The sequence below is a fragment of the Drosophila suzukii genome, chromosome 4 (genome assembly GCF_043229965.1).
Source record: "Drosophila suzukii chromosome 4, CBGP_Dsuzu_IsoJpt1.0, whole genome shotgun sequence".
Classification (NCBI taxonomy): Eukaryota; Metazoa; Arthropoda; class Insecta; order Diptera; family Drosophilidae; genus Drosophila; species Drosophila suzukii.
The window spans coordinates 871,022-896,406 of NC_092083.1; the positions used below are offsets into that span (position 1 = coordinate 871,022).

General features: G+C 37.2%; 1 protein-coding gene and 1 long non-coding RNA gene across 5 annotated transcripts in view; both read left to right on the forward strand.

The window, feature by feature from the left end:
- The window catches only part of Sox102F (transcription factor Sox102F), a 73,802-nt gene that overhangs the window by 26,723 nt on the left and 21,694 nt on the right, over nt 1–25,385 (forward strand). The window contains exons 3-4 of one of the 4 annotated variants that reach the window (XR_011604536.1): nt 4,644–4,783; nt 4,853–5,841. Coding sequence is in view for 2 of the 4 variants with exons in the window: in XM_017088652.4 (XP_016944141.2) it covers nt 4,685–4,783 (99 nt within the window). In the remaining 2 variants the exon portion in view is untranslated. Of the gene's footprint in view, nt 1–4,643; nt 4,784–4,852; nt 5,842–25,385 lie in introns of those variants that run through there. The other 3 variants (XR_011604537.1, XM_017088652.4, XM_070997191.1) reach the window with 3 other exon arrangements.
- LOC136117254 (uncharacterized) lies at nt 15,086–16,015 on the forward strand. Its single transcript, XR_010654687.2, has 2 exons — nt 15,086–15,690; nt 15,794–16,015. It is a non-coding gene; the product is annotated as an uncharacterized lncRNA (long non-coding RNA).

A 25,385-nucleotide genomic window follows, 5' to 3' on the forward strand; every position in this document is an offset into this window, starting at 1 on the left:
AATTTTAACTGAAATGTATTGTTCTCAACAATACCTATCGATTGACCTAAAAAAAAGTTTGCCACGCCCACTAAAACGCCCACAAACCGCGAAAACCTGTGACGCCCACAATTTGCATGCTAGATAAGAAATTTTAACTGAAATGTATTGGTGTCGTCAATACCTATCGATTGATCCAAAAATAAATTTTCCACGCCCACTCTAACGCCCATAACGCTTAAATCTGTCTACCGCCGGTAGGTGGCGCATTTTAATCTCGCTTTGCTGCTTGCATATCTCCATTTCCCTTTGAGTAACGGGTATCTGATAGTCGAGGTACTCGACTATAGCGTTCTTCCTTTTTTTTTATTACTTTTGTTATAATAAACTATGGTAATTAACTAGATTAGCGACGTATACCCTTGATGGACCGCCATTTCTTATTTGCGTAAAGGAAGTTCTTGGTGGTCAACCTTGGTTCTCCTGCAATATAGACTTAAAGTTGCGAGGTTTGCTCTAAAAATAAAGTTGGCTTTTCTATGACTTACAATAAAAAGGATATTGGAACATTATTCCTTTTTATGAGGTACATTGAAGCGAGTCTCCCGCTATCAGGTCTCCGCCGCTTCCGACTAGGATATGACCTCCTTAGAGCTGTACGAACCTCGGCAGTGCCTCCACTGGATATTTATACCCGTTACTTGTAGAGTAAAAGGGTATACTAGATTCGTCGGAAAGTATGTAACAGGCAAATCACTAGCCAAGTCGATCTAGCCATGTCCGCCTGTCCGCCTGTCCTCCTGTCCGTCTGTCCGTCTGTCTGTCTGTCCGGATGAACGCTGAGATCTCGGAAACTATAAGAGCTGGACTATTAAGATTTGGCGTGCAGATTCCTGAGCTTCTTACGCAGCGCAAGTTTGTTTCAGCAGAGTGCCACGCCCACTCTAACGCCCACAAACCGCCCAAAACTGTGGCTCCTACAGTTTTGCTGCTAGAATAAAAATTTTAACTGAAATGTATTGTTCTTATCAATACCTATCGATTGACTCAAAAAAAGTTTGCCACGCCTACTTTAACGCCCACAAACCGTCCAAACCTGTGACGCCCACAATTTTCATGCTAGATACAAAATTTTAAATGAAATGCATTGGTCTCGTCAATACCTATCGATTGATCAAAAAAAAAATTTGCACTCCCACTCTAACGCCCATAACGCGTAAATCTGTCTACCGCCGGTAGGTGGCGCTTTTTCATCTCGCTTTGCTGCTTGTATATCTCCATTTAGCTGAGTAACGGGTATCTGATAGTCGAGGTACTCGACTATAGCGTTCTTCCTTTTTTTGATATAGGTAGTCCAAGCCATCGATACTTTTGATAGTCTCACTAGAAAACAATTAACAATTTTCTTATGTTTTTATACCCTTGCAGAGGGTATTATGATTTCAGTCAGAAGTTTTCAACGCAGTGAAGGAGACATTTCCGACCCCATAAAGTATTATATTCTTGATCAGCATCACACTCACGAGTCGATCTGGCCATGTCCGTCCGTCCGTCCGTTTCTACGCAAACTAGTCTCTCAGTTTTAAGGCAGAAACTTTACCAAAAGTCTTATTTCTTTTCTTAAGTCGGAACCAGCCGAATCGGACAACTAAATCTTATAGCTCCCATAGGAACCCATAGGTGTTTTTTAACATATCATATACTATTGGGAATATCATTTTTTTTATTTTTAAATTTAATAAATATAACTGCGAGGGTATACAAACTTCAGCTTGCTGAAGTTAGCTTCCTTTCTTGTTGTTATTCAAAGCTTGCAGGTTGTTCCCGTGATGTTTTTGGCAAACTTAAAACCAATTATAAAAATGTTTTAATAATGTTTCGTTTTAATTTACAACCGTGTATGTTAACTGAAAACGAAATATAACGGTCTATGTATTATTTTGACATTAATTTTCCGATCGTTCTAATGGCAGCTATATGATGAAGTCTTCCAATTTGATTTACATGTTATTCGAAACTCTGTAATATTAAAAAAAGTATATTGCCAAAAGTAGAAGTTAATATATCAAAAAACACCAATGTTATCATTTTTTTTACATTTTTAAAGAAATGCGTTGCAAATTTCTGACTGAAATCATTAAACCCTCTGCAAGGGTATAAGACCAATCTTCCCATGTGTCGCTATTGTTGTTATCTAGTACAGAAGTCGCATTTATTTAAGTTGTCAGAAACTTATCCATTTTTACTAATTTTGTATTTGTATTAAATATTTCATCTTAGTTGCCCCGCGCTTCTGCAAGTAGTGATGGTGCAATAACGCGGTATACCGATGGTGGGAAAAACCCTCGATGTATCCCGCAGCACAGCCACCACCGATACTATTAATGGGTACATCGAGTGTTTTTCAGCTCTGTACCATCTCATATTATTTACAGCAAGAGAAATAGCTCAAATACCCATTAAAGGGCAAAGCATTGGCTAGCGGATATTTCATTAGGGGCTCAACAAATTTGTTAAATTGTTGGCACAATTTTTGTGTTTTGTGGTCGTTAGAGTGGGCGTACGAGTAGCACCCTAATGAAATAAACTTGGGCTGCGCAGGAAACCCTAGTATCTGCATGACCGCCAAGAACTTTCTTCACGTAAATTCTTAAGAAACCGCAGTACATCGAGGATAATTTGTTTCGGTTTCTGGAATTGGCCGCTAATCTAGACAATAACCATATACTCTAAATATGGATTGGAATTTAATTATGTTCTAGCAAGAGAAATAGGCATTGGAACTGAAAATGGATAAACCAGATACATCGGCCATTAAGACCGTGTATTTTATGCGTGTTATATATATTGAGCACAATTACATGTTGTCTTTTACTTGTGGGTAATTTTCACGGGGCAGCTTTTCGATGGGTGTGTGACGACTGCTGTCCGTCACAGCAGAGATATTCCTTATGCCCGTTTAATGGGACGCTGTTAACCGCTATTCTAGTTCCCGCTAGTTTGACTTGGGAGAGTAACCCAGTTGAGAATTATAAGCACATTATACACATTATTGTTGCTACTTCTGGGGGAACGATTTTTAGTTATCTATGTAACTTTGTTAATATACTTGTACTACTATATTAGTTTAACTATTAAATATTATCATGTACATATTATTATGTACATGTATATACAACTATTTAAAAAAATAAAGTGTTGTGTTTTATATTTACATAGCTATCTGATTTGGTCAATTTTACCAAGAACCATTTTTTGTATGTACGAGTAACGGATATAAAGAACCTTTAATAATGTACAGACGATGTGCGCATGTACGGAAGGTTGCTAACCAATCCCCCGCACCAGACCACTCTAAAACACATTTTCGGTAGTTTTGTTGTGCAGGTCTAATGGAATTGGATTAGATTGCCAATCCAAATAGGAAGTTTGGCAAATTTGGTAATCTTGAGCGGATAATTGTTCATTGTGGATTGCCCCGCAACAGGAAGGTATAGATTAGATACAAGCCGATGAAAATGTTGTTGGAATTATACAACTTGAATGGTTCACCAACTGTTAAATAATTAAATTTTCGACATAGAGATAAGGGTATACTAGATTAGTCGGAAAGAATGTAATAAGTAGAAGGAAGCGTTTCCGACCATATTAAGTATATATATTTTTGACCAGGGTCAATAGCCGAGTCGACCTAGCCATGTCCGTACATCTCATCTGCCCGTCCGTATGAACTCTGAACTCAATCTTCTTCGCAATCCCTTTAGCTGAGTAACGGGTATCTCGAGGGCGTCGACTATAGCGATCTTTCTCGTTTTAGATATAAATATGCATCGAATGACACCTCATTTGTTCTCCGAAAAGGAACATTTTAGAAAAAGTATTTATACAGTCAAATTAACAAGGAAGCCCAAAAATCTGCATGCCAAGTCCCAACACTCTAGCTCTTATAGTTCCCGAGATCTCGGATACGGACAGACGGACATGGCTAGCTCGACTCGGCTAGTGATCTTGATGAAGAATATATATACTTTATGGAGTCGGAAACGGTTCCTTCTACCAGTTACATACATTTCCCCGATTACAATATACTCTTTTAGTCTACGAGTAAGGGGTAGACAAATGGCATGCATTGAATTTTGTTGTGGGTATCCAAACTATATTTTAAGGTCTTGGAAATATTTAAATGGTGTAAGACAGGTCAACTTAAAAAACTTTATCTAAAAAAACAGCTATAAATAGCTCTATTTCGTAAGCCCGTAACTTGTGAACTACTACCTAATGAACTAGCCTATGCTATATGTCGTTGAAAAGGTATTTTACGCAAACGTTTTTTTAAATCAACTCCCATCTACATGCCAATTATTCAAATTGGACCATTCATTAAATAGTTACATCCAATTAATAATTAGCAAAGAGGGATGGAGATATATTAGCACAGAATTCGGCTGCTTACGAAAATTCACTAGTGTCACCTAGGTTTCGCTATGTGTGGCGTGTAAGTGATATCTCGTAAATAGCCGATTGGAATGATCAACAGGTGCGTAACGGGGATCTGATAGTCGAGGCCGTCGACTAAGGCGGTATTTTCAAAATGGTTAGCTAAGTAACGGGTATCTGATAGTCGAAGCAGTCGACTATACCCTTCTCTATTATATTTTTGACAGCTCCTAATAACAATTCTTACAGAGACCGCCGATATGCCGATATGCCGCCTCCTGGAGAAGAACAAACGAATGAGAAGGAACGCTCCGATCTAGAGATGATAAAACAACTTCAATTAATCCGAAGTCGATTACTATGTCAGGTGAGTCTAGAACCTTCTTCTAAAAATGTCAATAAGCTCATACATGTAACATATATCTTCATTATAAAGCAAAAGATTGGGCATCATAAGTTCCACGCCAACAAAAACGGACTTTCTTAAACTGAAGGTTCCGAAAATTAAAGTCGCTAACAGCTGCGGAGGGAGATGATCGATAAAAAAAATGTTGTATCCTCTATTGGATTGTTTAGTTGTTTAAATCAAAATTATTGATATTCTTAATAAGGATAGACACTGTTTTCTTCTGCACACTGTGGATTGCGGATCTCAAAGTGGCGATTAATTCAATATGGTTTAAATTCAAGATTCTGCATTGGGGTTGAAGTTTCCTTTGCACTCTTACTCCCAATTTATCACCTAAGCACACAGCGTTAAATAATGGAGGACGCCTACTTTACACTCTTTTTGAATACATTTCTCAAATGTGACAATACTATGGCTATGGGTACAGCCTAATGGGAGGGCTATCGTAAACGAGGACCACAGTGAGCAAAGGGAGAAAGTACAAGCCAGTGAAAAGCAAAGCTTATTGTTAGAGTCTTGAATGAAGAGAAAAATACAAAGGCTATTCAGCGCAAATGATGAAAGAAACTGAAAGCACTAACTAGGACTTACATACAAAGCGGCACACTGGAGTATAAAAGAATAATAAAAACTTATTCAGTCGTTGAAGAGAATCAAATAAAAATGGAATTTCATGTACAATTATTACAATCATTATAGGTATTGTAAAAAATAAAATGTTCTTCAAGTTCACATTTATACAAATATAAATAGTTCGAATGTATTTTTCTAAAACACATTTCTTTTAAGAAAACGCTGAATGCTTCATTGAAAACTTTGAATTTAATTTTTTCGGATTACGTGACCACTTATTTTATTTTGTACATGGTAATTTGTCAACAGCTGCCTTAGATTTAATACGTGACTTTTTTACAGTCCCTGGATAACGGACGAATATTTAAAAGCTCGACTTTTTATATACCTTTGCATAGCGTATTATGTACAAGTTCAGGACAAATATCTAAATTATAAAGGCGTTGCAATATTCTTTAAGGTCCATCGATAGGTATTGACAAATAAAAGGTCCGAAACCAAATCACATCTAATTTACAAAATCTCTAAACATGGTGGGGTCAGACAGATTTTAGCGTAAAGGGCGTTGGAGTGGGCATGGCACTCTACACTTGTGCTGGGCAGGAACCCCTACATACTGCATGCTTGATCACAACATTATACCTTTTATAGTTTCCGAGGTCTCAGCGCTCATAAGGACGCACGATATACAGAAAGGCTTATAGAGGAGAGGGATGGAGATATGCTTGTTTGTGGCTAGCGCCACCTAGCCTATTGCGCCCCTAGCGGCTTGGTGAAAACAGTTGATTTGCTGCTTGTAGTGTGCAATTTCGATTGAATTTGCAAAATATTGATTGTTTTTTGGTTACAACTTTTTATTGAATGGTCCGTAGATGGGTATTGATAATAAGAGCAAAATCTCTTTTATATTTTTACAAAATATTAAATACATAATACATACATACACACATAAAATATAAACCTGTAAACCTTTTTGCAAGACGTTTTTACATACACCGGGAATATGTCTTGACCACAAAATATTTTCGAGCGCATTATACTTATGCTTTACTACCACCCAGATGGAGTGTACTTATTACTCACCCGGGAATTATTTGAAGCATTGAGTAACGGTGAGGTAGCAGATTTTCAGCTGTAGCTGTCAATGAATAAGCAACTTCAGCGGAGTTCAGGTTCAGACTCCGGCTTAACTAAGCTAATCGGCTTGGAATCACGCTAATGTGATGTTTATCTGTCCAATACAACGCTGAGAAGAAGGGGATGATTGACGATGATGATGAGCTGCTTGTTATTGTCAATGCGCAAAAGATCTAATGAAATCTGAATTTTCCGGTTTGAGTTTGTTGTCCTGGGGTAGTTGCCACCAATATGGGCATTAAAAAAAGACAATCACATCGCCGCCGCAATGTATACTTCCAATGTAAGATACTATCTTTTACCTTAGAAGTTCAAAAGGTCTTCATTAAAAGTATATTTCACACATAGGCTTACCCTTGATAATGCTGAGTACCTAAATTATGCAAATTAGCTGCTCAGAATCACTCAAAAATACATTAAAACAGGAAAAAACGCTATAGTCGATGTCCTCGACTATTAGACACCCGTTACTCAGTTAAAGAAAGTGCGAGAGGAACGGAGATATGTTTGATTGTGGCTAGCGCCATTTGGTCCGTTACTCGTAGAGTTAAATAAAAGGGCTAGAGGTTTGGGACTGAGCATTCAGATTCTAGGGGCTCCTGCGCAGCGCAAGTTTGCTATGCCGATGTGCCACGCCCACTATTACAAACCGCACACTGTGGCGCCCACAGTTTTGATGCAAGTAAAAAAAAGTTTACTTAGATTTATTTGTTTCGTCATTTTGTATTGATTGACCCAAGAGCCACACTCAAAACCCAAAAAAAGTTTTAAGTATCGTATGGTAAATAAAATGTTGCTTTTGGGTGTTGTCACTTTTACAATTCGCCTCGGTAGCAGGACAAAATGATATAGTAATTTAAATGGTATTTTCGATCAATATATTCTGATAAGAAATCCTAGCCCCGGAGTAACGAGTGTCTGATAATCGAGGCACTCCATCACAGTGTTCTCTTTCGTTTTACCTCATCTTTTTGATTTGTTTGTTGACATTTATGCGATTCCAAAAATATGTTTCATAGATGTTTAACCTATATACATACATATAATGTATTTCCGGGTATAACTGCAAGAGAACATCAAATTTGGCTTCAAACACAAGAATTTCAGCTTGAATTATTTAATCGATTAGTTTATGCTATCTTTATGTTATAAAAATAAAGGGAAATCAGCTTTAACGTCAAACTATACGCATACACATATGTACATACATGCATATATGTGGACATTGATAAAATAAGAAAAGCCCACACAAGCATCTGAAGATTTGGTCTGACCTAAATCATTTCAGCGAAGACAATGAACATTTTACAGCAATATTTATGAATTTTATGACATTTATGGATGAGTTCAGCATTTTGGTGTTGTCATGTGTATAAAATATGAACTGGCTGATCAATTTATATTAGAAATGTTACGTCTTTCCCTCGCCCACACTATGAATCGGTTTATAGATTCAACAGAAATGGACGGAAAATGGAAATGGGTGGCAAAGCAGCCGAGCGCCTTTCACGGATTTTGTACTTACATATATAAAAAAAGTTTTATATAGGTTTTGTACGTGCAATGATCTATATGAAGCGTTGGGATAGTATATTGTTCTTTTTTTTTTGAGTTTTCTATATTTATATGTGTTGATTTACTGCATGTGCTAGTGTTTATGGCACTCACATTATGTATCGTTTATTCGCTCTTCGAGATGACGGCAAATTACATTTATCCAATATAGTATATATGTACATTAGGGTGGACTTTTTTAAAGTATAACAAGCTCTCCATATAGAATGGAAGTTTTCTGTACCAAACAAATTAATTCCAAGACAGTTATATTTAAAAGTTTTTGGGGTCCCAATGGCACACAACTTTTAATCAAAATTATATATATAATTATATATAATTATTTTGTTATGCAATAGCTAGAAGGAAGCGTTTCCGACCTTAAAAAGTAGATATATTCTTGATCAGGATCACTAAGCATTCTCGTGTCTGTCCTACTGTCCGCGTGAATGCCGTGATTTCGTTTGTTATCCGAATGTGCCACTCCGACAGTTTTGATGCTAAAAGAAAAATTTAAGCTTAAATGAATAGGTTCATTCAATTCTTTGACTTACCTTAACATAAAATTACACAAATTTCCACGCCCACTGTAACACACACAAGCCTCCCAAGGTTTTGAATCTAGAATAAAAACAAGAGAGAACGTTATAGTCGAGTTTCTCGACTGTCATATTACTTTTACGTAAATACACTTTTTACCTTTTTCTCATTCGACACACTTTATCAAAATCGTACGCAAGCATAGGGAATTTATTATTTATTTAGTAGATCGTAAAATACATTTTCGTCACAAAAGTTGATATCAGAACCTTTGTTGGTTAAAGGTGCGATCGTCACTAGATTTTTACTTCGTTAAGAGGTGTTTTTGTTTGATACCAGAAGTTTTTGTTCTAAACATTAATTATATAACTCATCTACTTTCCAAAAAGCCGTAGAGTTCATTATGAAACTGTTGATAACAATTTAAATGATTCCATGGCCCCAAAATAGTGTTTGGATACGCACATACAAAATTCAATATTGTCCAAAGTTGCGGAATGTCAAGAACTATACAGCTTAAAGTTTTAACCAAAACCAAACCAAAACTAAGTTTGCACATAATTTTTAAACAATAATATTTAGATAAATAATATTGGAAAGGCGTACAGAGTATTTCAAAACACTTTTTCAACAACATATAGCAGAAGCATATAGCTTTAGAAATCCAAAAGTTACGGGCGTACGAAACTTAGCTATTTATAGCTAATTTCCCGCCAAACAAGCGAGGTTTTCCACAAGTTACGGGCTTACGAAATTAAGCTATTTATAGCTGTTTTCCCGCCAAACTAGATAGTTTTTCCAAAAGTGGTAGAACCAAAGATTGTTATATTGAGCTGTTAACATTCTCTAAAATTTCCAGGACCTTTGGATACGCACAAAAAAAGTTCGATGCTCGGGCAGTGTTAGATGTTCTGAACTGGTATATGCGGCCATTATTGTTGATTAATAACTTTAAAACGTGACTTTTTACAACAATGTGTTGTATGTCAAAAGTTGAGGTATTTACAATAAAGTTAGAGAAGTTTTTGACAAAATCTTGTTTTGCGAATTACTTTTGAACAGAGCATCCGATTTTAATAAATATTGTGTCATTCGACGTGTATTTTAAGTGAAAATACAACTAGTCTAATGAGCTTGTGAATTAATCCCCAACGGACGAAAAAGATCTAAACAGGTTTTAAATTTTCACAATTGCACTTTCACTGCTCTTTCTCCCAAGCTAACTGATTTTTTAAGTTTTGGTATACAATCCTTTAAGTTTTTATGATACCTTTTGATTAATTTATAACTCGATACGATCGGACAGTCACAATAGATTTTCATTTCTTCGTGTATATATGATAGTCGCCTTCGCACATTCTCCTGGCGCGTTTCGTCACTACGTGGACACACACACTTGTCCAGTGATAAACTGACCCACATGTTGCCAAGCCCCCTCTAATGCCCACAAACTTAAAAAAAGGCGGCCATATGAACGCTGATATTTCGGAAACTATCAAAGCTAGAGAGTTGGGATTTCAGATTTAGATTCATTATCTTTGTACGCAGCGCCAGTTTGTTACGCTAATGTGCCCCGCCCAAAACAATGCCGCCTACAGTTTTGATGCTAGAAAAAATTGTTTAGCGGAAATGTAGTGGTTTCGTCAATTAATATCGATTGAGCAAAAGAAAGTTTGCCACGCCCACTCTAACGCCCACAATCCTCCCAAGAAGGACAGCAGTGACGTCAGAGCCAGACAATAACAAATGTATTTAAGCATGTGTGTGTGTAAACCGTTGCAAGCCGAACTGCGCGGCAAGTATAACCCTTTCAAACTTAGCTGTTTGACCAAATATTTTATTGAGCAACTAATGCAAACATTTAAATATAAGTATATGTACAAAATACGCTTTGAGATTGTTCATGTCTAGCAAACATACATTAATATACTCGTAAATGTATTGAGCCTATTTTATCTATCCTTAGACACAAGCATGTGCAGAAATATGTAAGCGCAATACCAATTTCTATTATCTCATTCCGATTAGGTTAATGTAAAATTTAAACTGGTGAAAATCAATGCTAGGGTCGCAGGAGGGGTCGTCCCACTCCGTGCATTTTGTCTCTCCATTCTGACTTGCAGTACATTCACATCCCAAAAAGAAAGAAACGAAAGGACTTTTAGCCAGAGTTGCACTAGAAGGCAGTAATAGGACTGTGCGCGCAAATTTGACGAGCAAAAACGCTGTTATATTTCTGTTTTCCCATTAGTCTACGAATAACTCTCGTATAGCGAGACCCGTGGACTAATGTGATTTTTCGTGAATTAACCTTTTAACTTCACTTATATCAATTTTTAATTTAAAAACTGTATCACTCGGTTGTCAAGGCCATCGACCACAGCGTTTTCTCTTGTTTGTTCTTAATATATTAAATTGATTTTAACAAGACCTGTGATTTCTAGTAGTGCTTCTCCCTTCTGCATTGCTGCGTCACTTAACAGTCTTTCGCTAACTCTTATTAGATGCTCATGGCCATAGGAGTGAGCGATATGACTATTTGCTGCACCGTGCGTTGGTAGTAGAAATCACAGGTCTGTTGGAAACAATTCAAAGTTAAAAAACAAATCACTTTGTGGGGGCAAGGCCTAGTCTTTTTTAATTTATTTGTTTTTTTATAAGAAATTAAAAAATTAGTGTCGATACAAATTTTATTTTATAAGTAGTTGTAGTAAAAGTAGTAGTGAAAGTAAATTAAAAATAATGAAACCAAATGGATTACTACAGCTGGATAAACTGATTTTTAAACAGAGTACTTTTCAAAATTGTTTCGCGTTCTTTTTGCAAATTTTTAAAAATTCGAATTAAAAAAAAGTTTTTTTTTCCGCCAAGTCCTAACAACGTGTTTATTTATTTACTATTTATTTAATAATTAAAAGATTTTGTTGCGAAATTCGTTCGGCTTAAAGAACGGGCCATATATAGTATTCGGCTTCGCAAATTCTCTTCTGGTGCGCTTCGTCACTACGTGGACTGCCGACCACAGTGACTTTATTTTATTCCGCTTGTCAATACATACCAGCACTTCAAGAATTGTTGAATGCGGACCACTGGTTAAAAAGTTATGACTTAGGTCTGCTTTAAGCAAGAACATCGTTAATAACGTCACGACCAGTAGACAAAGGTGAAAAGTGTAAAATGCAAGAATGTAAAGTAGATTTAAGTGTAAGCATCGATGTTTCTTCCCGTCTTCTTAAAGCTATATTGACTTAGGAGTTTAGCATTAGTATTTATTAAATTAATACCTTGAACTTTTTTTTAAAAATTGTTTTGTTATTTTTTTCTATTATGAATTTAATTTTCTTAAAAGATTACATTTTCTGTCTCCAATAGCATTATGATATTCGGGGAGTTTAATGTGGCGCAAGATAGAAATAAAGTTCGCAAAAGATGTCTTATATATGGTGATATGTGTTCAGATGTGTTCCGTTTCAACTGCGGTATGATTTTCTGTTTCTGTTTTCATTCATAAATTTTGCTTTTAAAAATAGAACTCTGTCTTTCCTTCCTATTTCTATTCCCCAGAAGTAGCACTCCCTAGCTCTACGCCTGCATATTTCTACAGTTACGTACACACATATGTATATACTTCGCCTTCCTTCACCCTCCTGAGCTGTCAAGCTCGTGCAGCGATGAGGTTGTCATGTTATGATATTGCAGTGGCTTTGCAAGGTTAGCACAATTTGATTAATGTAGAATATTTATATTTTCAGAACATTTTGCAAACGTATTTCCGGTTTGATTTGGAATTGTACCATGTACGCCTATACAGACAAAGTGCAGTTCTTAAGTAAGGAAAACTTGCATAACGTATTAGAAAAGGTATTATATAATTATGCATTGGAATCGTGTTGAGATATTAAATTAAGAGTGCCCAGCTTTCCAAATTACGTTACAAAACAAAGTATTTTTAGCAAAAGCGAATATTTTATATGTTTTTTTTATAAAGCTATTAAAAAATTTTTCAGCATGGGCACAAATTCCTTTGTTCGAAATTTGGGCGATATGTTCGTCAGAACATGTCGGATATTAACACTTAAAAACGTATGTTCGCCGTTTGTGTTAAAGATCGTTCCCGTATGTACTTTACTCGTCGGAAAGTATGTAACAGGTAGAAGAAAGCGTTTCAGATCCTACAGAGTGTATTAGGTGTTGTCGATCTGTAAGGTGCCTATTTTTATGGGAGGTACGTAATCTTTAGAACGTTCTAAGCAATATTTGCCAGCAAAGTTGTGATCTAAATGAACAATCCAATTTGTAAAATTCTTTGCATGTACTATAAAACAAAATCTTATTAACACTTTTAACAGGGGTAAAGTTTATAGGTCGACTTGTTAGCACATCCGTTCAAAATTTCAAAATCAAAGGAAATAAATATAAGGATACACTCAACAAATTTCAACACTATGCCACAGTCAAGTACAAACAGTCTTGGTTTAAGAACGATTTCGTTTATTCAATTTTAGCATCGTTCGTATACACGACGAATAAAACAACGAAGAACGCTATAGTCGAGTACCTCGACTATCAGATACCCGTTACTCAGCTAAAGGGACCAAAGGGAAATGGAGATATGCAAGCAGCAAAGCGAGATTAAAATGCGCCACCTACCGGCGGTATACAGATTTAAGCGTTATGGGCGTTAGAGTGGGCGTGGCAAATTTATTTTTGGATCAATCGATAGGTTTTGACGACACCAATACATTTCAGTTAAAATTTCTTATCTAGCATGCAAATTGTGGGCGTCACAGGTTTTCGCTGTTTGTGGGCGTTTAAGTGGGCGTGGCAAACTTTTTTTTAGGTCAATCGATAGGTATTGATGAGAACATTACATTTCAGTTAAAATTTTCTATCTAGCATCAAAACTGTAGGAGCCACAGTTTTGGGCGGTTTGTGGGCGTTAGAGTGGGCGTGGCAGTCTACTGAAACAAACTTGCGCTGCGTAAGAAGCTCAGGAATCTGTACGACAAATCTCAATAACCTAGCTTCCATAGTTTCCGAGATCTCAGCGTTCATCCGGACGGACAGACAGACGGACAGACGGACATGGCTAGATCGACTCGGCTAGTGATCCTGATCAAGAATATATATACTTTATGGGGTCGGAAACGTTTCCTTCTGCCTGTTACATACTTTCCGACGAATCTAGTATACCTTTTACTCTACGAGTAACGGGTATAATTAATAGAACGTTCAACGTCCCACGGATGCTTCGGAATCTTTTCGGCGCCACCGCAGTCCAACTCCAAGTCCCAATGGGCATATTGGACCTTGAGCATCCCAGCATCCTGGCAATGGCTGGCTATGGCTTCTCCAACTGTTCCTTAGCGGGCGCCCTATTTTCCTCCTCCCTATAGAAGCCAGCGGGTCCTCCAGCTCCGTTTAAGCTGCCAAGTAGCTGGTGGTGGTGGTATGCGCAGACCTAATGGAGAGGTCGTCGGAGATCGTATTACTGGTGGTTCCGCTACAAATATACTTCGATTAGTACAACGCAACCAAATTCTTTTGGCCAGATCTTGCTTTCTTTGCGAGGCCACGCCCGGCAGGATGTCCATGTAGGGAGCGAAGTCCCACTCGGCATGTTCCTTCCCACTGGGATTCCCTAGCGGATATCCTCCAGCACTGCAACTATTCTGCGGATTTGCCCTGTTGTGGTATTGCTTCCTGTCGGTGAAATCCCACAATTATGGGCAACAGCTTAGATTAGGCAAACTATTTCATTTGCACTGACCTCCTGCAGTCGATTTTGGGGATTTCCTTCAATTTTTAATTTATAGTTTACACACAGCCTTTGCACGAACACCGCCAAAGATTACATTTCTTATTCTTTTGGCCGCGGCTAACGGCGTTCATCGAAATTCACCCGCTAAATCTGGTATTTTTTCTGGTATTTCCTTACCTCATCTGAGCACCGCGCTGAAAAACAGACCCAACGAAAAGCGTTAGCCGCGTATTTGCCTCTCGCTCACTCCTATGGTTAACTCTCTGTTTTCGTCGATGTGAGTACTAGGCTTAAAACATGAATATATGTATATATATGTAAATTGAAGTGGAACAATATCTTAATATTTCTGTAATTATTTTATAGTTTTCTAAAATTCGAACCGTGCTAGAAATCAAGTAAAAACAGTCTTGATTTAAGAACAATTTCATGCTTACCATTTTAAGATCATTCGAACTGAAAAAAGTTTTACATTAAACACATTTTGGATTTAAACATCTGTCAACTCTAAAAATTCATAACTGTTTATTTTGCAAGTGCTTGGAATATAAGGTGCATAAAATACACAGTGTTAATGATCGTGAGCGGAAAGTCGTAAGTAAAATTATAAGATTGATGTAATTTAAATATCTCGTTTATCAATTTTTACTTTCCCATTCTTATTTCTCTCACTAGCATATAATTTATTGATCCCAGTGGACCAAAAGTTCGTTAGCGATATAGCTATATCGAGAGTTCAATTCTCTGTCTTTGATAGTTTCCGAGTTATCCGCGTTCATATTTACGATTTTTTGAAATTTGTGGGCGTTAAAGTGTGCGTGGCAAACTTTTTGTTGGGCATGAATTTCATTTGAATTTCACGGCATTTTGCCCAGGAAGAAACAAACAACGCGAATCTGATTAATCAGTTTTGCATCACATTTTAATATTTTATTTCGCTTGTGACGAAGATGGTGCGCCTGAGAAGGAAAGCAATTGTTTTAAAATTCTGTAAAAAAGCTGAAGTATTCAAATGAAGGCGAAACAAGCCACCCGTTGGTTATAATTTGTTTTCCCGTTAGGTTTGTTTTTAAATATTTGTTTTTATCTTATCTTTTTATTCTAGCATCAAAACTTTAGCGTTACACTGTAGAAGAGCGTTACACGCGTATTCGCCTCTCGCTCACTCCTATGGTTAGCTGTGTGTTGTATGGTGTTAAAGATATTTCTTGACTGAATTGTCGCGGTCATTCTGACATTCGACGAAACGTTTTTTTATAAAATGTAAATATATTGCGCTGTTTTTTTGGTTTTGAAAATGGTTAGTATCTTAAATTCAGTTGTATTTACTTGATGTTTGTCTAATTCGAATTTATTTACTTCTTGAATACCGCAACGTGCCTCTCGGTGCCTGGACTACACAGTCTGCACTACAACAAAGCCAAATGGCTGGCCAGGATGCCGAGCAGGGCAATTTGGCATCCGCCACTTTGCTGGGAGACATCTATTGAGGACAAAACCTCCTGGTGCTGTTATAAACTTATTTGAGTGGTCCGAGTTCAGAGTGATCGGCCATAAATTGATAAGTGCGCGAAACATGTTTGTAATGGATCCGAAATATATTAAAAATAAATAATTTAAGCAAATTTAATGGGGTTTTAATGTTCATTTTTATAAAAGTAGCAAAAAATAAATTCAAAAACAAATCAATCAGACATGAAAGAATATCAGTTTAATATGAAAACATATCAGTTTGACAGTGAAAAATACCATACTGGTATAAAAAATACCATAGTTTTATACAAATTTGATATCAATCAGGTTTTTAAAACACCCTCTTGATATGTTCGAAAATATCAATATGATATGGCAAAATAAGGAACCAAAATTGATTTGCAAAAATATTTGATTTTTTTCTGAGTGTATAGTTCCTTTCTTTATAGTTTATTTATTTTGGACTATAATTATTTTTACTATTCTGTGCACCGAACTGTTAAACGGTTGTGCCGCTAGCATGCCTAAAACTCAACTGCGCTTCCTCTAGCTGAGTACACTTTTTAATGAAAAAACTATTTACACTGAGGGAAAAGTCCAGTCTAAATTTAAGAACAACATTCCTATTTTAAGAACATTTTTCTTAATTTTAAAAAGATTTTTGCCTGCGTACCCAATACAACTAAGTAAAGTTTTCATGGCAGCGTAAATAAAGAGGAGTGGGACTGTAAAAATGTGGTGTATTGGGAAAGCCAATTGCTTGAAAGCAACGATAGGAATTAACCACCTACATGTAACAATCTCAAATATCTTTTATATCCCCTCTTATATCCCTTTAACGTTTCAGGAGAGGGCTTTGAATAGGGTGGATGTCCTTTCTCTTTGCGCAGCTAATGACTCCTGAAATAGCAAATAAATCTGTGGTAAAGTGCGTGTATGTCCTACGCAATTAGTTTGAGCATGGAGTCCATCAAGAGTTGTACGCACGTGTGTGACACGCAGGTAGGCAATTAAGATGCAAAAGTTTACCCTTCAGTTCGTAAACGTCCCAGTTGATCAACGTTGTATCAACGTGCCGCTTCTAGTCGAAAACACTTACTTCTCACTATTTATACCCGTTACTCTTAGAGTAAGCGTTTCCGACCCCACAAAGCATATATATTCTTTATCAGGGTCACTAGACGAGTCGATCTGGCCACGTTCTTTTGTCGGTCCGTATAAACGCTGTGATCTCGGAATCTACAAAAGCTAGGCAGTTGGGATTAGGCGTGCAGATTTGTTTCAGCAGGGTGTCACGCCCACGCTAACGCACATAACGCCCGTCTAGCAATATTCCTCTTAATATTTTCAATAATTTAAATAAGGTTTCCACCAAGCAGCTAGAGGCGCTATAGGCTAGTTTATGTTACGGGCTAGGTGGCGCTAGGTGGCGCTAGGTGGCACTAGACACAAGCAAGTATTTCTCCACCCTCTCGCATCCTCTTTAGCTGAGTAACGGGTATGGCATCGACTATAGCGTTCTCTCTTGCTAAAAATTGTTTTTACGAATTTACGAATTATTGTCTGATGCAAAATGTTAATCAACCATCATTTGAATATTCGTCTAATTCTTGGTGCCATGTTTATGAATTATTCGTCGATTAACACCTTGGGTATTCCTAAGTTAGGTTCAAAAACATTTTTGGCTCTTGTAAATGATCGGGAAATGCTTAAACGCTCAATAAAATAGAACAACAGTAAAATCGTTAACAAATAGTATATGATCCTTCCCTGTGTCTTACAAGTAGGATAAGTGCGCAAAATGAAATGGTACGACAGGAGGCAAACAACGAGAAGTCTGAGTTTTAAAGGTACTTTTTAGGGTATAGAAAACAAAACAATTCAACACAGAGTCGTTTATTTCGCTCAAAGTAATAGAATGTCGTCTAATCAAAAACCAATTAATATCATTTTCTATCACTATTTTATTGGAAGGTATGAGGGGCGGACTTCTATCGAACTGTCAAAGCCTGAAAAAAGAAGACTTTGTTGAGATTGGTACTGACGTTGCTATTGCGGTGGCTACTGCTATTAAAATTCATTGGCACGCTCCGTGTGTCGTCTGCCAACAAGGCCTAATCTGATAAAAATTGAAGCAACCGCAATCCCGCAACCACCAGCTGAGACATTCAGCCGCGTAGTTGTCGAATCCGAATTCCCAGGCGATTGCTCCCGTCGCCGAAAGCTGTAACAAAAACCGTTAATATTCGAATAGAACAAGGTATGCTAAAAGTGAGGAGTAGCGGGACGTGAGCCGGTGGCATTAGGGCTGCAAATTACACAGATGACACGCTGTGTCATCGCTTCATTGACTAACTTCGCAGAGCTTGGTCCTGGAGGATGACTGTGAAAAAGTTTTCTTTACGTTGAGCCTTTTCTTATTGAATAATTTCGCTTTGTCGTACACATTTTGCCGCATTGTTGTTTGCGAAAAGGTTTTACGAGTGTTTTCGATGGGCCTCTTCCAGTAATTCCTTTTTCTACGCCAGAAAATCAATAGCGTTTCCTGCTAGAAAAGAACATCTTAGATCCAACGATGAGGTAAGATAAAAACAAATATTTAAAAACAAACCTAATGGGAAAACAAATTATACCCAACGGGTGGCTGGTTCGCCTTCTTTTGAATACTTCAGCTTTTTTACAGAATTTTAAAACAATTGCTTTCCTTCTCAGGCGCACCATCTTCGTCACAAGCGAAATAAAATATTAAAATGTAATGCAAAACTGATTAATCTGATTCGCGTTATTTTTTTCTTCCTGGGCAAAATGCCGTGAAATTCAAATGAAATTCAACTCAATTACAATATTAAACTGCTCCTTTTATGTCGCTGCCTTTAATTTACGTTTTCGTTGGTACTGGTGGTGTCATAACATCGCACAGTATATCCCGACTACGAGATATCCAAGGCTCACTACCTTGCAAAGAGACTTGTTTGAGTTTGTTTGAGTTAGAGATCTTTCTATATCACCATGATAACCATGTTAACTTTTTAAGAAACGACAGATTTGCAAAATTGATTCTCAATCTTATTTATATCAATCAAAAACACCTCTTAACGAGTTAAGTGGTCATGACGATCGCACATTCAAGCCTTTGCTTAAATTCTCTAAAAATAAATAAAATAGATAAAGTTCCAGCAAAAAGTTGTTTCCTGATACCACGTTTGGCCTAATTTCTTAAAATTGGTTCTAACGATTACACTTCCTTAAATGTTCTTATTCGGCACGCTGCAATATAGTATGCCGTTGTATGCTTAAAAGCTTAAATATTTTAATAAAGCGGACAAAATGATAACATTTTAGAAACTGTATTTACTTAGTCGAATTTACAAGCACTTTTTGTCACAAATCAGAAATTTTGTAAGTTGAAGGTGCAATCGTCACGACCCCTTACCTCGTTAAGAGGTGTTTTTATTTGATTTACTAAAAATCCGATACAAACCATTTTTGGCTCGCCGATAGATATTGACAAATGGACGTCAATACCTATCCATTGACCTAAAAAAAAGTTTGCCATGCCCACTTTAACGCCCACAAACCGCCAAAACCTGTGACGCCCACAATTTTCATTTTAAAAATTTTAACTGAAATGTATTGGTCTCGTCAATACCCATCGATTGATAAAAAAATTTGCCACGCCCACTCTAACGCCCGTAACGCTTAAATCTGTCTACCGCCGGTAGGTGGCGCATTTTAATCTCGCTTTGCTGCTTGCATACCTCCATTTCCCTTTGGTCCCTTTAGCTGAGTAACAGGTATCTGATAGTCGAGGTACTCGACTATAGCATTCTTCCTTTTTTTTGTAGAAAGATACAATTTTGTTACAATTACAATTTTATTAAAGATAAAATAAATCAATTATATTAAAATCATGAGTAAACATTAAACATTTTATTTTTAAATACCAAATTTTTAGGGCATAATAAGGCTCAGGTAATGTTTCTTAAAATAGTATCTTAAATAAATGATTAAATAAATAAGAGCAATGCAATTATGGTTTGTTCCAACATCAATATATAACATACATATTAAGTTTAAAAGTTTTTTAGCTGTCAAATATTTTTAGGTAAAATACAGTTATTTTAAGGCACACGATGGCATAAAATATAAGGCTATTCGTGACCTAAAAAGTAGGGCAAAAAGTCCAAAAATGGATAGGCAATGCATGACCTAAAAATTAACTTTAAGCTCATTTTAAATTTTGTAGGCCATGCATGACCTAAAATTTGGTTCATTATTTTTCTGGGTATACCTGCTGCATACTTTCCGACGAATCTCCTATACCCTTTTACTCTACGAGTAACGCGATTAAATATATATATACTTTACAAGGACACGCTTACTTCTACCTACACTTTCTTTCCAACAAATACAACATACCCTTTTACTCTGAAAGTAACGTGAATATAAATGTTTAGTGTCTAGTTTTTATGCCCGTTACTCGTAGGATAAAGGGTGTGTTGTATTCGTCGGAAAACTTTTTGCCTGGCGCCCACGGAATTGAAGATTTTTTAAAAGTGTAAATGGGATTTTGTGTTGATTATCAATATAGTTTCTACATATCAAAACAAGATGTAAGCAAATTAAGGAACCGACGCCAGGTGGCGGGGTGTGCAATCTCATAAACTGTCGGTTTGCTTGCATATTTCCACCTCCCTCGCATTTTCTTTCTGATTAACGGGTGTCGACTGGTTATAGACCCTATCTTGTCGTGGTGTATTTAGATAGGATCAAGTTGCTTTTTGTTGTTGCATAACTAGTTGTTTTTGATCCTAGTTCTCAATTTTCTGCCGAGTAGTTCCTGTATAAAAATGGTTATCGAAATCAAGCGACCACATCCTGCAACTTATATATTTTTTGTTAAAATAAAAAAAAACGTATCTTTGCCTTCTGTGGGAACACACCTGTGCTTTTCAGTGTTTTTGTGAAGGGACATTTCGTAAAAAAATGGCAAGCGAATATAACTTGAACGCTTGTCTGATGGCCCTTACAATTCCACACGGAAACGGGAGTGTGCTCAAAGAGGGGTGATGCAGTTGCACGTGCAGGTCATTGAATGGTTTGAGAATACAAATAAATGATTTGTGTTTTCCCGGGGAGAAAAGCCAGTGGAAGTGGCAAAGCCGGTGTGGCTGCTGCAAAGACCGCCACTCAACTTCTGGCTTTATTCTAATTACGATACAAGCCCACAAAGCCAAAAACAACCCTTGGCCCACCCGCGCGGCTAATGTCAAGTGCAAATGTCTTGGTCAGGGCAGAGCAAAGGTCGCGACACATGGGAGACGAGATTGCGGGCCACGGAACAGAACTCACTTCTTCAATAGCAGCGTATTTCATCTTGGACCGCCCATCGTTTGCTGGGTAATTGTTTTTTCTTTCTTTGCACGACAATTTGCAACTTTGTTCCACCTCAACGTCCCTTCCCTGCAGCAGTCCCGACACACTGAAGCCTGCATCCTGAGTCGGCGTCAATTCAATTACGAATTATTTAACGTTCGTAATGCAAACGGGATACGCACGAAGCTTTCACATGTCGTCCGCATCTTGCCACGCCGTTACTCTCGGCCAGGAAATTCAGGAATAGATTGGGGAAATGGAAATTGGAATTGAAAATATGATTTGTAGAAATTTTTACCACTGCGTTTCAAGCTGTACTAGCCGACTAGGAAGTTAGGCAAGTCGTCTTAGAAGTATTGAAACCTTTGTAAGTCGCATCGCATAGCAATTCTAAAAAGACCATTGTGACATTGGGATATGTAGTGAGTTGGGCAATCTTCTGACCACCCATCACCCACCATGATAATAAAGCGCTCATTTAAGCCCGAAAACAATGGTGGCTCTAATGATGGGAAAATGCCAGGCAGCTCCAGACCCACCCAGAAAGAGATGATTAAATCTCTGACAACAAAAGACAAAATAGCATTCAAATTAGAAGCTCATTGTCGATGTTTTGTTGCCAAAGTAGCGCCACAGTCAATGTATTGGGACATCCAACGCCCATTGTTACTTCCAGACAATGGGGTCACAAATGAAGAGCTGGGACGTATTCACATAAGCTGCAACCTTCGTAAGCACGGTAGATCCAAAACCTGGACCATGGCTTTCACCAAGGATAAGAGTAGCTGTGTGTTACGGTCTGTCAACACGTTGTTCGCCACCAAGCGCAGCAGTCACCCCTCCAATAATATGGATAATAACGATCATCAATCGCCGTCATCAATCTTCATCCATTACCAACACACTCGACAACATACGTCAAATAGGTTAAACATTAGACATGGTCGAAACATAAACTCGTCTGGCAAGACTTGCCACTCGCCCACATATTATATTTAAACTTATTTGAGTTTGAACGACAGAAGAAAATCGTTAATTATTCATATTTGAATAGAAAAGGGGTTTTTCGTATAAGAGGCTTCTAGTAGAATGGAAAACTTTATTTTTGCCATAAGTAAAAGTTTGTTTGTGGGCGTTAGAAGAGGCGTGGCAACCTCTTGAAATAAGTTTTCGCTGCGCAAGAATCCCTAGAATAGACATGCTTAATCATGTCTTTCTACCTCTAATAGATTCGCAGATCTCAGCGTTTATAGGGACAGAGAGATAGGCGGGCATGGAAATATCGGCTCGTTTAGTGATACTGATCAAGAACATGTACTTTAAAGGGTCGGACATGTCTCCTGCCTGCGCTACAAACTTTTGACAGAAATTCGAATAAAAAGCTGAAAGCTCTTTAGTGGGGTTCCCTTTATACCCCTAAGGAGTCAGTTTCCACCTCGCGAACATAAAACAAGCATCTGTGCCCAGTCGGAAGGGAGCACCGTCTACAATAAATTGTTTCTCCCTTTAAAGTACGGAAAACTTCTCTCTAAGTGTATGTGTCCTATCCGTTTTACAAAGGACGGTAAAAAAATAATGTATTATTTTCATAAGTTAAAAGGATACGCGCTTCTTTTTCAATTGTACTCTTCAAAATATTCTGAAATACACAATTACCACTAGTTTCAAAGCAAGCTAATTGAAACCCATGTTTCCAATGTACCTTGGATTGTTCCCAACAAATACCTACATATACAGAGATTTCCAAAACATGTATTGTAGAACTGATCTTTGATTCATATATTCTGAGAATGTAAAAGTACACAAAAAAGGATGAAAATAAGTTTTCTTTTTATCTAACTTCCGAAAGGGTGTTTCTAGCCTTTTATGTATGCATGTATGCACATACATGTATATAAGGTTGGTGGTGTTGGTGTCCACATCATTCAGAGTAATCGGCCTCTTCACCTTATATCTCAAAGATGGGCTACCTCTTCCTCAATATGATGGTGAGGGTGTCTGTTTCTTTTCGTTATTTATTCATCACTTGGGGTCAGGCGTCTACAATAAAAGAACACAAAAGGATTGCTGGCGCAACTTGGGTCTTAAAAAGCCTGTGACAGGAAAAACATACATACCTCTTTATGCTTGTAAATGTACTAGAACTCACACATTTTATGACGGCAAGTGCAGTATGTCGAAATAGGAACATGCATACCTCAGTATTACATTGTATTTACACATATTAAATGTTTTGAACCATATTCTATGAAGGATGGCACCAACGCCAAACTATGTTAGACCTTCAAATGCATAAAATGAGCAATGTCATTTATCTGTATTTTAAGTACACTATTCAAGAAAGCTGTTCTCGGTAGTCAAAGTTTATATACCCTGAAGGCGTTTAAAATTAAAAATGGTTACCAGTGTTCCTGTTTGCTTATATCTTTTCAGCTATCTCCAAAAGGAATAATCGGAAAAAAAATTTTAAAAAATTATATCTTTTAACATATAACCTCCAAAGCTTGGAAATAACATTTTTTCATTAGTTTCTGCCATAGGAACGATCGGAAAATTGGTGGGAAAATAAAATGAAACAAATTATAGCTTCGGTGTTTTTTGACATATTATCTTATACTACAGGGAATATAATTTTTTGTATTTTTAAATTTGATAATTATAACTGCAAGGGTATACAAACTTCGGCTTGCCGAAGTTAACTTCCTTTCTTGTTTTTTGTGTAATAATCGAATTGATTGTGCCTTTTAAATGACTAATATACAAAAAATATTATACATCCGATTAAATAAATACGTTTTATAATATTTTCTCCACCATACATATTGCTCCTTCACACAAAAAATAGTTATGTAACTTTTAAAGATATTAGTTAACTTTTTAAAATTAGATTTATCTTTTTTTTTAGTATTTAACAGTTCACAAATATTAACAAGGAAGAACGCTATAGTCGAGTACCTAGACTATCAGATACCCGTTACTCTGCTAAAGGGACCAAGGGAAATGGAGATATGCAAGCAGCAAAGCAAGATTAAAATGCGCCACCTAACGGCGGTAGTCAGATTTAAGCGTTATGGGCGTTAGAGTGGGCGTGGCAAATTTTTTTTGGATCAATCGATAGGTATTGACGAGACCAATACATTTCAGATAAAATTTTTTATCTAGCATGAAAATTGTGGACGTCACAGGTTTGGGCGGTTTGTGGGCGTTAAAGTGGGCATGGCAAACTTTTTTTTAGGTCAATGGATAGGGTTTGATGAGAACAATACATCTCATTAAAAATTTTTATTTTAGCATCAAAACTGTAGGAGCCACAGTTTTGGGCGGTTTGTGGGCGTTAAAGTGGGCGTGGCACATTGCTGAAACAAACTTGCGCTGCGTAAGAAGCTCAGGAATCTGCACGCCAAATAGCCTAGCTCTTAGAAGTTTCCGAGATCTCAGCGTTTATCCGGACGGACAGACAGACGGACAGACGGACATGGCTAGATCGACTCGGCTAGTGATCCTGATCAAGAGTATATATACTTATGGGGTCGGAAACGCTTCCTTCGGCCTGTTACATACTTTCCGACGAATCTAGTATACCCTTTTACTCTACGAGTAACGGGTATAATTAAAATCTTTTAAAGCGTGGGCGCCAGACGATTTTTCGCGTTATCGGCGTGACAAACTTATTAGGTATTCGATAGGTATTGACGAAGCCAATACTTTTCTGTTAACACTTGTATTCTAGTATCAAAAATTGCGGGCGCCACACCACTTTGCTGAGACAAACATAGTGTGCAAAAAAGTATTCAAAAACATATATTTTTGTTTCTTCAAAAATGACTCATAATGCACGTTAACCAGTCATAATTTTTTTCAAAAAGATCGATTTCCCCTCCTTAATAAAAATTGACAAAAAATACCGATATGTTTTTGGAAAGAAAACTTAAGTGAGAATTAGACACAACGGACTTTCCATCCAAGTCAGGCCCACCTTTATGAAAATAATATATTTGAATCAACCTCAACAGTGCGTATGAGTTGTAAACTTTGAAACCAATTCGCGCAACTTTTTTACCCATGACTGATTCTGTCTACTTTCAAGATGCGTAAAGAAAATTATGAACAAAAGTTTGGGAAACCGTTCTTAAAGCAATCAGAAAT